The sequence below is a fragment of the Salmo salar genome, chromosome 03 (assembly GCF_965601325.2).
Source record: "Salmo salar chromosome 03, fSalSal1, whole genome shotgun sequence".
NCBI classification, from domain to species: Eukaryota; Metazoa; Chordata; class Actinopteri; order Salmoniformes; family Salmonidae; genus Salmo; species Salmo salar.
This window is the reverse complement of record NC_138293.1, coordinates 35,886,385-35,901,572: the sequence shown is the minus strand read 5'-3', so window position 1 is coordinate 35,901,572 and position 15,188 is coordinate 35,886,385. Positions and strand designations below refer to the sequence as shown.

The following is a 15,188-nucleotide window of genomic DNA, read 5'->3' as shown; positions in this document are numbered from 1 at the left end:
TGATTTGTCACATGCGCCCGAATACGACCGGCGTAGGTAGACCTTACCGTGAAATGCTTACTGACAAGCCCTTAACCAACAACGCAGTTAAGAAAATAGAGTTGTGAAAAAATGTTACACAATAAAATAACAATAACGAGGCTATATACAGGGGGTACCGGTACTGAGTCAATGTGCGGGGGTACAGGTTAGTCGAGGTAATTTGTACATGTAGGTAGGGGTAAAGTCACTATGCATAGAAGCCCTCAATGTTGAACATGTAATTGATTCAACTAAAACGTCACACTGCGGATGGTTATGCCTCGGGAATAGTGATATGTATCATACCCACTGACAGGCCTACTCATATTCAGGGCCTCTCTCTAGCATGGAGGATCCACACACTGACCTGTATGAACACTACAACTACTCCAGAGGATCCACACACTCATGTGACTGACCCGTGTCGATGCTGCTCTGGTTGCTGTTGGCCCGGCCCAGGCTGAGACTGCGGTGGCTGACGTTACGAGACTGAGTGAAGGATGACACGGAGTCTATGGTGTTCCTGCGACTGCTGCCCAGGGCGTTGGTGGGGTATAGGAACTGGGTGTACGACACAGTCTATGGAGAAAGAGAGAGAGACATACTCACATTTTCAAGAGCACGTTATTGTTAATTAAGGCGCTCATGTTCAGGCTCTCACACAGGGTTCGTCTCCAGTCCTCTCTCACCTTTCCGTCGGCCCCCAGCTCCACTCCCTCCAGCCCGATCACCATCTCCTTGGCACTGACCCCGCCCGAGGGGTGCCGCTGCCGCCCGCTTTCCAGTTTCACATCCCTGCCAGGGCACAGGCACCTTTAGACATTCCCTTCCCATAAAAGCCCACACCCCCTGGCAAACAGTCTGCTGGCTAGACTCCACCTCGGCATCTCTAACTCTGTCCATCTAGTTCCATCTTTCACACACGGTTAAAACGTGCTCGTTATTGATTTGTAGAGCACTGCACTAACCCAATGAGATTCTCTGATTACCTGTATGCGATCTCTGACTGGGCGGGGGATCTTTGTTAGAATTTGGAATCTTAAGAAGTACACAGCGAGGGTTGAAATGAGAGTGTGGATTCATTACGGACACACTGTAACATTCTGCCAAGTAGGGTTGAAGGAATGCAGGCGGTTGCAGCTCAGACGTTGCATCACCAGTCCTCTACATTTCATATCAGCGCGTTAGATTTCGAAATAAAAAGCGGGTCACATGCTTGACTAAAGAAGGACATGTAGTACTGCACTGAGCTGAAACTGTGTCAGTGGTACACAGTCGTTGGAAATGACCCGTCAGGTTACAGCTTTGAGCAGATGTTCTAGAAAAAAAAAACGTCCAGTGTTGCTGTAAAACCATCTACCAACTAAAAGGTTTCACATTGACTCATACTAAATGAAAATGCATTATTATTAAACGTTCATCACTTCATGGACTTCCACCAGACTGATTTGAAAAAAGGGTATGTGGTGGTTACAGTTTCCTATCAGAAAGGCCAGTTGCAATAGCAGGAAAAGGGCCACTGGACAAGCATGACTGCTTTACAATGACACACAGATGGCCATCACATGACCATTGTTATTAGGATTAGATGGCAGACTGTCTGAGGTGGAGCTGTGATGAAAATAGCATTATCTGGCACATGGGAAAATCTTGTTGACAGATGCATCACACGCACAAAGATCCCAGGGCAGAAAAAAAACTTTAAGGGAGGGAGATAAGGGAGGAAACTAAGCAAGCCAGGAAAGCCAGGGGTTGCAGTCTGTCAAAGGATGAAACAGAGAACACAGTAGTGGAAGGAAACAAAAGAGTATCTTGTCAAGTGGCTGAGGGATCAATTCATGAGAAACGAGGGGCAAAAAAAATAAATCTGCCTTTTCACAGAGATAAAACAACAATATCTAAACAAGCAGGAACAAACCTAAATGTATTCAAATGTTTTTTTTATTAACAATTATCAAGGTTACAAAAGAGACCTCCAGTTCAAGAATGAGCAATGAAAACGATGTTCTTTTTAATATTAACAACAGGAGACGGCTCTAAAGAAAGGAATGTGGAATTGGACCAGATAGAGAACATAAGAGAAGCCAGACGCATTCTAAGTTCCCAGAATTCTACGGTGCCATAAATAGTCATTATGAACACTGTCGTAAATCAATAAAAACTCTAACTGGGGCAAGAAATGGAGAAAATGCAGGAAAAAGTCATAACAGACAGAAGCTTGGACTTGTTCACAGTCTAGTTCTACAGTGCATTCAGACCGCTTGACTTTTTCCACATTTTGTTACATTACAGCCTTATTCTAAAATGGATTAAATAAATAAAAATCCTCAATCTACACACAATACCCCATAATGACAAAGCGAAAACAGGTTTTCAGAAATGTCTGCCCATTTATTAAAAATAAAAAACAGAAATACCTTATTTACATAAGTATTCAGACCCTTTGCTAGGGGACTCGATATTGAGCTCAGGTGCATCCTGTTTCCGCTGATCATCCTTGAGATGTTTCTACAACTTGATTGGAGTCCACCTGGTAAATTCAATTGATTGGACATGATTTGGAAAGGCACACACCGGTCTATATAAAGGTCCCACAGTTGACAGTGCATGGCAGAGCAAAAACCAAGCCATGAGGTCGAAGGAATTGTCCGTAGAGCTCCGAGACAGGATTGTGTCGAGCCACAGATCTGGGAAAGGTACCAAAAACATTTATGCAGCATTGAAGGTCCCCAAGAACACAGTGGCCTCCATCATTCTTAAATGGAAGAAGTTTGGAACCACCAAGACTCTTCCTAGAGCGGGCCACCCGGACAAACTGAGCAATCGGGGGAGAAGGGCCGATGGTCACTCTGACATCTCTACAGAGGAACTCTGGAGGTCTGGGAGAACCTTCCAGAAGGACAACCATCTCTGCAACACTTCAACAATCAGGCTTTTACAGTAGAGTGGCCAGACGGAAGCCACTCTTCAGTAAAAGGCACATAACAGCCCACTTGGAGTTTGCCAAACGTCATGTTTCACCTGGCACCATCCCTACGGTGAAGCATGGTGGTGGCAGCATCATGCTGTGGGGATGTTTTTCAGCGGCAGGGACTGGGAGACTAGTCAGGATTGAGGGAAGGATGAACGGAGCTAAGAACAGAGAGATCCTTGATGACAACCTGTTCCAGAGCGCTCAGTACCTCAGACTGGGTTGAAGGTTCACCTTCCAACAGGATAACGACCCTAAGCACACAGCCAAGACAAAGCAGGATTGGCTTCTGGACCAGTCTCTGAATGTCCTTGAGAGGCCCAGCCAGAGCCCGGACTTGAACCCAATCGAACATCTCTGGAGAGACCTGAAAATAGCTGTGCAGCAACACTCCCCATCCAACCTGACAGAGCTTGAGAGGATCTGCTGAGAAGAATGGGAGAAATTCCCCAAATACAGGTGTGCCAAGCTTGTAGTGTCATACCCAAGAAGACTCGAGGCTGTAATCGCTGCCAAAGGTACTTGAACAAAGTACTGAGTAAAGGGTTTGAATACTTACTGGACTCCAAAATTACTGGCACCCCTGATGGGCAACGCACATACAATACTTAAAAAAAATAAACAATATAATTATAGAGAGAAACTCAAAATACCAACATGTGAGAAATACTGTACTTTATTAATGTTTCAATGGAACCCACCAAAATCATTTATTGATTTAATTAAAATTCAATGCCCTCCAAATCAAGGTTTCACAATTAATGGCACCCTTAAAGATTATTGTAAATAACATCTACCAAAATTAAACCAGGAATTAAATTCCACTTATTTCAGTTTATCTAAGTCTTAAGGAACTATATTGAGCCATTACATCACTTCCTGTTTCACTAGGGTATAAAAATGAGGTAAAAGGCATGCAATATCCCTTTGTCATCCAACACCATGAAGAAAACAAAATAACTGTCAGTTCAAAAGAGACAGATGGTCGTCGACCTTCATATATCTGGTAATGGCTACAAGAAGATCCACAAACGATTGAATATACCACTGAGCACTGTCTGGGCAATTATTAGAAAATTCAAAAGATATGGAACAGTTGAAAACCTCACGGGTAGAGGACGCAAATGCATTTTGCCCCCCAGGATAGGAAGGAGGATGGTGAGAGAAGCAACAAAATCCCCAAGAATCACTGTGAAGGAATTGCAGGCCTTGGTGGCGTCTTGGGGTCACCAGGTTTCAAAAAGCACCATCAGACGCCACCTCCACAACGACAGGCTCTTTGGAAGGGTTGCCAGAAGAAAGCCTTTTCTGACCCCAAGACACAGACGCAGTCGCTTGAAGTTTGCCAAACATCGTTTAAATTATGACTGGAAGAAGGTGCTCTGGTCAGATGAGCCCAACATTGAACGTTTTGGTCAGATACAGCATCAGCATGTTTGGCGTCATTAGAGATCCATACTAGGAGAGGCACCTCATACCCACGGTGAAATATGGTGGTGGGTCAGTGATGTTTTGGGGCTGTTTTAATTCCTAGAGGTCCAGGGGCACTGGTTAAGATTGATGGCATAAGGAATCCCACAAAGTATCAGGCAATTTTGGCTGACAATCTGGTTGCCTCTGCCAGAAGGCTGGGACTTGGCCGTAGGTGGAATTTCCAACAAGACAATGACCCGAAAACAGACCTCAAGATCCACACAGAAATGGTTCTGTGACAACAAAATCAATGTTCTGCCTTGGCCATCTCAGCCGCCGGACCTCAATCCAATCGAAAACCTGTGGGCTGAGTTGAAGAGGGCAGTTGATAAGCGTAAACCCAAGAATGTGAAAGGATCTTGAAAGGATCTGCATAGAGGAATGGTCCAAAATCCCTCCAAATGTGTTCCTTAACTTTGTCATACATTACAGGAAAAGACTCCATGCTGTTATCCCTGCTAGAGGTGGTTGCACTAAGTACTAAATGAGGGGTGCCAATAATTATGAAGCCTTGATTTTGGTGAAATGTATTTTGTATTAAATAATTGTATGATTCTGGTTGGTTCCACTGAAACATTAATAAAGTACATTATTTCTCACATTTGGTATTTTGAGTTTCTCTATAATTATATTGTTTATATTGATTTAAGTATTGTTTGTGCATTGCCAGTCAGGGTGCCAATCATTTTGGAGCCCACTGCATGTAAAAGTGATATTTCAGTTTTTAATTTGTAATAAACTTTCTGAAAACGTGTTTTTTCTTTGTCATTATGGGGTAGTGTGTGTCTGTGTGTAGATTGAGAAGAGGAAAAACAATTTAATACATTTTAGAATAAGTCTGGAATGTAACAAAATGTGGAAAAAGTCAAGTGGTCTGAATACTTTCCGAATGCACTGTATGTCTCATGGACATAATGTCATGTACATGGCACTGAGTATTTACATTTTAGGACAGGCATGGGATTTTAGCTTGGGCAGTTCTTTACATAGTCAAAGTGTATTTTGCTGTAGCGACACTCCCAAGACCCATCCAAAGACATTATTTAACTGACAATGGTCAATTACAGGTGTAGGATGTTAATTTGATCACCCTGTTGCAGGAGAACGTTCCTGCAATGCAGGAAATCAAAAACTTGAGGTGGATTTGCGGTTTAAAAAGTCTTCTGAAGTTTGTAATTTCCACTTTGAAATTTCAGACTGGATTTTCCCTAACAAAATTTTTTATCAACCGCAACAAAAACATCCATTCATTATAATCCACATAATAATTCACATTTCCTTTTGCTGCTGTCGAAAACCTCTGTGGCAGCATTAGGCAGTCAGGGCTCAGCTATTGGATATAACTAGGGGCTCTTTAAATCCCCTTGATGTATGGCGTAGTCTTAGGAAGACTACGCCACATAAACGAAGCGGTTATGCTCTTCACTAAGCCCCTGGAATGGCTCCTTCTTTCTCTCTGTCCATTGTGTTCTCTGTGTTGATCAGTTCCTTTTCTCTTACGCTTCCTCCAAAACAAGCTCTTTCTTGAGGGGCACTAAGACCTACAGTGAGGGGAAAAAGTATTTGATCCCCTGCTGATTTTGTACGTTTGCCCACTGACAAAGAAAGGATCAGTCTATAATTTTAATGGTAGGTTTATTTGAACAGTGAGCGACAGAATAACAACAAAAATATCCAGAAAAACACATGTCAAAAATGTTATAAATTCATTTGCATTTTAATGAGGGAAATAAGTATTTGACCCCCTCTCAATCAGAAAGATTTCTGGCTCCCAGGTGTCTTTTATACAGGTAACGAGCTGAGATTAGGAGCACACTCTTAAAGGGAGTGCTCCTAACCGCAGCTTGTTACCTGTAAAAAAGACACCTGTCCACAGAAGCAATCAATCAATCAGATTCCAAACTCTCCACCATGGCCAAGACCAAAGAACTCTCCAAGGATGTGTAGACCTACACAAGGCTGGAATGGGCTACAAGACCATCGCCAAGCAGCTTGGTGAGAAGGTGACAACATTTGGTGCGATTATTCGCAAATGGAAGAAACACAAAAGAACTGTCAATATCCCTCAGCCTGGGGCTCCATGCAAGATCTCACCTCGTGGAGTTGCAATGATCATGAGAACGGTGAGGAATCAGCCCAGAGGAATCAGCTCAAGAATACATATACAGGCCCGTCTGAAGTCTGCCAATGAACATCTGAATGACTCAGAGGACAACTGGTGAAAGTGTTGTGGTCAGATGAGACCAAAATGGAGCTCTTTGACATCAACTCAACTCGCCGTGTTTGGAGGAGGAGGAATGCTGCCTATGACCCCAAGAACACCATCCCCACGTCAAACATGGAGGTGGAAACATTATGCTTTGGGGGTGTTTTTCTGCTAAGGGGACAGGACAACTTCACCGCATCAAAGGGACAATGGACGGGGCCATGTACCGTCAAATCTTGTGTGAAAACCTCCTTCCCTCAGCCAGGGCATTGAAAATGGGTCGTGGATGGGTATTCCAGCATGACAATGACCCAAAACACACGGCCAAGGCAACAAAGGAGTGGCTCAAGAAGAAGCACATTAAGGTCCTGGAGTAGCCTAGCCAGTCTCCAGACCTTAATCCCATTGAAAATCTGTGGAGGGAGCTGAAGGTTCGAGTTGCCAAACGTCAGCCTCGAAACCTTAATGACTTGGAGAAGATCTGCAAAGAGGAGTGGGACAAAATCCCTCCTGACATGTGTGCAAACCTGGTGGCCAACTACAAGAAACGTCTGACCTCTGTGATTGCCAATAAGGTATTTGCCACCAAGTCATGTTTTACAGAGGGGTCAAATACTAATTTCCCTCATTAAAATGCTAATTATTTTCTAACATTTTTTACATGCGTTTTTCTGGATTTGTTTGTTGTTTTTCTGTCTCTCACTGTTCAAATAAACCTACTAGTAAAATTATAGAGTGATCATTTCTTTGTAAGTGGGCAAACGCACAAAATCAGCAGGGGATCAAATACTTTTTCCCCCCCACTGTAGGTCACAACAACACTGCCACTTTCCCCATCGAACTGGCAGGCAGGCAGGCCAGGTGGGAGGATACCAGGCCGGAGAGTGTTCAGGACTACTATGGGTTCCCATAACATGTAGGAGTCTGAACCTTGTGTTGCAATAAGAAAGAGGACTACTGATAAGCCAGGCTTTCTCTTCCAAGGCCCAGAAAATATCTCCTCTAACCACACAGGGAGGATAAACATCATATCTGGTGTAAACTCCAAACAGAATCTCCAAAATGCTCTGTTATGGATGGTTCATTTGGGTCCACTCCGAAAATGTTGTAATGTGTGTTATGCAGTTGCAGCAAAGCGCATGCAAAGTTCAGAGAGAGTGCTGAGATAAAAGCATGCTACGGAATCTTTGACGGCAGCAATGACTTGAGGAAAGGTGCAGTCTACATGATAACAGCAAAGCCAGAAACGGTTGCAACGGGCAAAACGGTGTTTTATTAGAATGAAACTAACTGAAGTTCGTGACTTCTTCCAAAGAGATCTAGAGACACAGCCAACAGCAACCTATAGGCCAGAGGACTGGAAGGAGGAGCTATATGAATACGGACTCATTGTAATGGCTGGAATGGAATAAATGGAACGGTATCAAACATATTGAAACCCCGTTTGACTCCGTTCCATTCATTCCATTCCCGCCATTACAATGAGCCCATCCTCCTATACAACCTCACACCAGCCTCCTCCGCTATAGAACTATATGAAAACATAGGGAAATGGATACAAGCCTTAAAGGGAAAATCCACCCAAAAACTATTTGTTGGTATTTTTTCCATTACTCCACTGTTGATACAGTCCCAAAATGTATTGCATGTCAGCAGTCAAGGTTTCCAAGATATTAGACTTCATGATGATGCAAAATGCATAATTTGAGTGAATTTTCCCTTGAAAATGGGTGCGATTAATTACTTGTTCATCACTTACAAAAGGTTTTTTGTTGTAAAAAAAAAAGTATCTACCAAAACGTCCAGGAAATTGTTCAATCTAACAATGTTCAACCCTCCCAATGTAATAAAGTACCAGTTATAGGAGATTATATCTGCAGAAACAAAAAAGGACTAGGATCGTTCCACGAAAAGAGTGCCTTTTATTTTAAGTAGGAATTGTGCACCAAAATAGAATTAGAAGCCTGTTATATTAAATGTGCCGTTTAAAATAAGCCACATGGAAAATTCAATAAATCGGACACATTATTTATGAAAAAAGTGATTTGTTGTTATAACAAGGTTGGTAACTACATGCGAACATCGGTGTGGAAATCTGTTGCAGCGCAAAGTCGACTACAAAACCCACAATGCAATTCTCTTTCTCTCTGGGCTGGCTGGCTAGCTAGCTAGCAAACATAGCTGCACACAATAATTCCAATGTCAAGATCAGCAAGTTTATTGGCTGTAAAAATCGCCGGAACAATTTAGGAATCCATCTCACCGAGTTCAACTTGGAGTTGGTCTCCGCCAAGGCGATTGCAGAGTACATTGCTATGGCAACAACAGCCCTTTCCCCACAGACACACAGAGTTTAGGTAGCCTAGCTGTTAAGAGTGTTGCGCCAGTAACCGAAAGGTGGCTGGTTCGAATCCCGAGCAGGCGAGGTGGAAGGCAGTTAAACCCCCATAAACAACTGCTCCCCGGGCGCCGATGACATGGACGTCGATTACACACGCCCCCCGCTCCTCTTTGATTCAGAGAGTTTAGGTTAAATGTGGAAGACACATTTCAGTTGAATGCATTCAGTTGTGCAACTGACTAGGTCTTCCCTTTCCATTGCGAGATGGTATTTGAAGGAGAAACTGAGTTTAAAAAAAAATTGGTACATGGCTTATATTGAGCACATCTAAGCGAAATACATACTTGGTCATGAAGATATACTATAAACTGATTGATGTGTTTTTTTTTTTACCTCTTTCTCCCATCGCTGCTACTCCCGTACGGACTCGGGAGAGGCGAAGGTCGAGAGCCGTGCGTCCTCCGAAACACAACCCAGCCGAGCCGCACTGCTTCTTGACACAATGCCCGCTTAACCCGGAAGCCAGCCGCACCAATGTGTCAGAGGAAACACCGTACACCTGGCAACCGTGTCAGCGTGCATGCGCCCGGCCCGGGAGTCGCTAGAGTGAGATGGGACAAGAACATCCCTGCTGGCCAAACCCTCCCCTAACCCTCCTTCGGACAACGCTGGGCCAATTGTGCGCTGCCCCATGGGTCTCCCGGTCGCGGCCGACTGCAACAGAGCCTGGACTCGAACCAGGATCTCTAGTGGCACAGCTAGTACTTAGACCACTGCGCCACTCAGGAGGCCGGATGGATGTGTTCTAGACAAGTAAGCCCATACAATCTATTGGCTGATTTGGCGATCTGGAGTGCAGGTAACTGTTTTAAAAGCGTTACGTGATCTTAAGTGTGTTATCCCCTTTTTTCAGTGGCGAGAACCATGTAGCTTCTCAAAAAAGGCACCGAATTGGTGGAATGAACCATGAGAGAATGGAGGGAAAGCAGGGAACGAAGGAACAAAGGTTAGAAGGATGGCATGCTGTAGGATACATACCCTGCTTGGCTACAATCTCGATAGGGCAGGACAGAAAATACACTATAAAGGGATCTTCTGCCACTGATTAGGACTATCCTATAAAAACAAAAATAATAAATATGCTAATTAGGAATTAACTCTGAAAAAGACACTCAGATCTACAGGTTAAGATGGAGAGAAAAAAAGTGTGCAGTAAAACAATCAAGATTTAGAAAACTAAATGAAATCCTGTATTTATCTATTTTTACATGTGTTGTGTGATAAATGTGTAGTCAGTGGTTTGGGGACAAAATTATGCATTTTTTGTATATTGATCTTTTAAAAATGAGGCTACTAGCCATGTCTAAGGAGACTTAAAAAAGACCAAACTTGTTCATCTTACAATATCAGAATATCAGCTGCACATGAGGTAAACACATTGAACGACAGAACAGTAAAGCTGAATCACTCCTGAAAGAAGCATAACCACTGCTTAATAAACTTTGTCACTGATTTATACCTTCGGAGGTGACGTCCCAATAAGAGGCCTACTCATTGATTAATATCAACGTCACAGGCAGAAAGTGACTTGTGGCAATGTATTGCTACTGTATACGGCACACTGATAAGCTAGATACGAGTAAATAAAAACAGCAACAGCATAGATGTACTTCTATTTTCTTCCTGGGACAGAAGACCCGTACAAATACCTGTCCAGACTGATATTTCAAAAACAATGAATCAAAAAGAAATGGGTTCTGGTACACCCAAGTGTAAAAGAAGCTTGAGGCTTGTAGCTCAAAAAATACCAGGATCAAAAGCTACTTGAGTGATCGGTGTAATACGAAATGAAGTGCCGTGGAAATAGTTTAACTGTCCATTTCCTTTTAGAGTCCAGAAAATAGCCGTAAAAAGGTGATAGTATTCATTACTGAGAGAAGCTGAACAATAGCTACATATAACTGTGTGCATATATAAAAATAAATCAGGGTGCTAAAATGTCTTCAGTGCTCTGGAATTTCTAAGTCAACATTGCATGCGCCATTGTTTATAAACGTGAGAGAGTGACGTGTTGCATGACTCATTTGTGATTCAATGGTGTGATCCTTAAATGTATAGCTTTAACAAAATATTCAAAACAAGATCTAAACTCAATTTGAGAATATTTCTGTGAAAACTAACCGGACTCCCAATGAACTGCTGAGCAGTCTGATACATGAATCAATCAATAAGATCAGTTATTAACCAATAGTACATTAATTGATACAGCACTTCTAAGCTATAAGGAATAACCTTCAATTAATAACCTACATCTCTTGTCCAAGATGTAGGCTAAAGTTGAGTAACCTGATAGACATTCAAACTGCTGAGTGTTCATTGGGGGGGCATCCTGCCATTTTCCATTGAAACTTTGTATGGAATTAGGGCTGGGGTTGTTTTCATTCATACCTTCCATTGCGCATATCGTGTTGCCTCATGTTCTTGATGAAGTGAACCTTCTTGAAGCTCTTTGGTCGAGGTGAACCTGAGAGGGTTCTGCATCTAAAAACAGACCAAATAAATAAGACTGATCAAAACAAAATGTGATTAAGTGGGATCCATTTGAGCCGTAAAGACAACATATATTTTTACAACTCTAAACAGAGAGACGGAGCCAGACCAATACATTACCGCCGCAGCATGACGTCCCCACCATCACTACCCCCACAGGACATAAAAGTACCCCACAAATCAAACTGAAGTGATATTACAGTTCCCCCCCCCCCCATGTCATTATCTACCTAAATACTTCCCAGGCCAAAGCTGTTATTGACTTGTCAAGTACAGCTGTAAAATGAGAGGAAAATATGAGCTAGCCAAACTTATGTTTCGGGGTGGCGTGCCGTGTTGCGCGGTCTGTGACAGTCGTTGCTATACAGTACCTGCGTAGAGGGGCGTTCTCCTCAATGTCTTCCAGTGTCTCCAAGGAGGAACGCTGAGAGATGAGCCTCCGTCTGTGGAGTAAAGGAAAGAAGAAGAGAGGGCAGGGGGAAATAAAGAAGCAGTTGTTAGGAAAGATCCTGGTATGGAATTTTACAAGCAACTTGCGGTGCTGCTAAACAGCTCTTACCTGGCCATGGAAGAGGAAAAGACTGGACACAATAAGCATTAGGCCTATTTCTAATATTTTATTCTGCATTGCAAGATTTTTTTGCGAAATACGATTGCTAAATTTGGTCATTCATTTGATAATGATTATGCATATGAATATCCTGGGCTTACCATGACAAAACACCATTATATGAGTATTGGACAACCTCGGAGAAATCGGCAACAAGGTCCTGTTCTGAACGCAAATATTCAAATCATTGAAGATCTAAAAGCAAAGACAATCATTTTCATTGTTCTTTAACGGTCTGGAGAATGAATGAGTAGCCTACTAGACCTCATGTGCCTCCAGGTCAGATTTGAGGCATAGCTAAAATGTCTACGGCTGTGTGCTGTAGTCACTGAATCAAGTAATCCCTGACATCAACACTGCCCGGCTGCCGTCGTCAATGACCACTGTTGTGTTCGAAATTCTGACCGGCAGCCTCTGTGTGAGATCATGTAGAACAATCTAGAGTCAGGCACTGGTTGGTTGGTAAATGAGAGGATAAAGACAAGGGCTGATTCTGAAAGCATTTTCTCATGTTTCCTCACAGACAGGCCTTTCTTTCACACTTGGGTTGCATAACTCAACCAGGCAGAGCCATATCTATTAGGCTATTGCTATATTTATTTTATTTAACTAGGCAAGTCGGTTAAGAACAAATTCTTATTTACAATGACGGACTAGGAACAGTGAGTTAACTGCCTTGTTCAGGGGCAGAACGACAGATTTTTACCTTATCAGCTCGGGGATTCGATCTGGCAACCTTTCAGTTACTGGCCCAACGCTCTAACCACTAGGCCGCCCCTATATAAATCAGCTGCCAGTCGTAGAAGTAGGCAGCCAGGCCTACTGAACATGTGAGATTAAGTCTATACAAGCTCGAGAAATGTAATAACCTTACTTATAAGGACAAAACAAGAATTACAATCCATCTCATGAACCATGGACTTAAATTCATGGTGGAAGAAAATAACTAGGGACAGGCGTTTTTACCAGTATTTCCAGCATTGTTGCTGCAGGTAGGAAATCCTAGGAAATGTTCTGATTATGGATATACTGATAAGATACGTGTCTATCCGTCCCTAACAATGGGAGTCGTTGTCCACAAAGCGGCATGGCAGGCTGTCTAGCTCCAGTCTATCCTTTCTTTGGATTGGTGGATACATGTAATTATATGAAGAAAAAAAAAGGGGAAAAAAAGCACATTAAGGTCCTGGACCTAAGCATTATGAAACTTATATAACTTATATCCTTACTGGTGGGCGTAAAAACGCCCCCTGGCTGGAGTCAGGCAGATTTTCCGCCGAGTCGGGCCTCTCTTTAGCGGCCTCACAGGTTTTTGAGATCGGAGACAAAACCCCCATGTCGTTGCCTACACGGGGCATGCGGCCGTCACTGACGCTCGTTTAATGTGAGTGGGTCGGAGACGCAATCATCAATGCCGGGCGTACCCTACTTTCAAAATCCTAACATCGTGTAACGGTTAAGGTGTTGGCTTGTAATCGCGGGGACCTGGGTTTGAGTCCAGCTTAAACAAAGTGAGGTGTAGAATCACTGATGTACAAAAAGTATTCCCGCCCAAATAATTGGCTTTTGCTTTCAATATACTTTATAACCATCATTTACTCAAGCGTTTCCTTTATTTTGGCAGTTACCTGTATGTCTCTGCACCTTCTCCCTGGAGAACATATTAACACGAACAGCTAGGCAATAGCAGTCAGCTGAACAAATACAGGCCTCTCACTCTGTTACAAACATAGCAGTGACCATGACCTGGTTCCAGGTACTCCATGACAAATGATTAGGTTCACTCAATTACCGATGGCCTACTACACCATCTCTGTTTTTGAGTAGAGGACAAAAAATTCCTTCTTTTTTAAAATGTTTTTGGACAGAATTAAAGTTTTTCTTTCACAGTTCGTACGGTACACATCTGAGGAACTGAGCTCTCTGAAAATCCAGCTGGCATGAAAACTAGTTTCCACAGTTCAGCGGGACACTAGGATTTTGATCCAGCCACTGTAGATGAGCAACGGCAGGCCAGCCAGGACATGGTTTTTGGCAAAGGACAGTTTCCACACCAGTGTAAACTGTGGACATAATAACACACAGACCAGATCACTCATTCACTTCAGACAAAAACTCTGACGCGACCAGCTATTGGATGTTAAACTGAGGGTAAGGTTGGATGTTGGATCAATAGAATCCAATGGTCTGACGTTAACGAGGACTGGACAGACTCAGAAGCTTCAACGCAGAGCGCAGGCTACTTCGGATTCTTGCCTCCTTCAACGTTGAAAGAACAACATTGGCATCTGTTAGTAGAGCTGCCAATGAAAGACCCTATTTGTCTGTGTCTTTGTTGCCTCAAGTGGTTGTTTTCAAGCCCTGTTGAAATGAACAATGAATCATTTCAAGCAAGGTCAATGATCAATCTTTACAATAAACGTAAAAACTAAATCCATATGTAACCTGTCTGCTATGCTTGCCGTTTTTAGGTTACGGTGCAGTAGTGCTCTAGAATATTAAAATTGTTTCACATGCACGCCCATTGGCAGCCTGCCATGGACATTGCCTTCCCGTTCCACTGTCGGGTGACGGAGTGGAATTAAATAGGTTGTTCCACCAATTCGGTGCCTTTTCGAAAAGTGCAACTTGGTCAAAATAACATTTGATTTCACCTAATTGTAACATTCTGTCAAAAAGAGCACATGTTCAACTTCATAAGAAACACCAAAGATAAAGGAGGACCAAGGCACTCATATAATTAATTAAAAATGCCTTTATTTGTATGGCATGTTCAATGGAACCAAGATTTTTTTTAACTCTCTCACTTTGGCGTTATGGCCTTAGTCAGGGAGTATGAACACATTTCCCCAACAAGAGGTTAAATAAAAACATTACTATAGTAAGTGCATATTAAAGGCCCAGTGCAGTCCCCACAAATATTTTACTGTGTTTTATTTATATATTTCCACAATGAGGTTGGAATAATACTGTGAAATTGTAAAAATTATGATGATGCCCTTTTTGTGTAAGAGCT

General features: G+C 42.7%; 1 protein-coding gene across 2 annotated transcripts in view; it reads right to left on the bottom strand.

The window, feature by feature from the left end:
- Positions 1 to 15,188, bottom strand: part of LOC106599958 (CDK5 and ABL1 enzyme substrate 1) — a 31,531-nt gene that overhangs the window by 7,756 nt on the left and 8,587 nt on the right. Inside the window, exons 2-6 of one of the 2 annotated variants that reach the window (XM_045714761.2) lie at positions 11,934 to 12,005; positions 11,461 to 11,553; positions 10,051 to 10,128; positions 711 to 816; positions 441 to 600 (exon numbers count right to left, since the gene is read on the bottom strand). In XM_045714761.2, coding sequence (XP_045570717.1) covers positions 441 to 600; positions 711 to 816; positions 10,051 to 10,128; positions 11,461 to 11,553; positions 11,934 to 12,005 — 509 coding nt within the window. The remainder of the gene's footprint in view (positions 1 to 440; positions 601 to 710; positions 817 to 10,050; positions 10,129 to 11,460; positions 11,554 to 11,933; positions 12,006 to 15,188) is intronic. The other variant, XM_045714763.2, reaches the window with a different exon arrangement.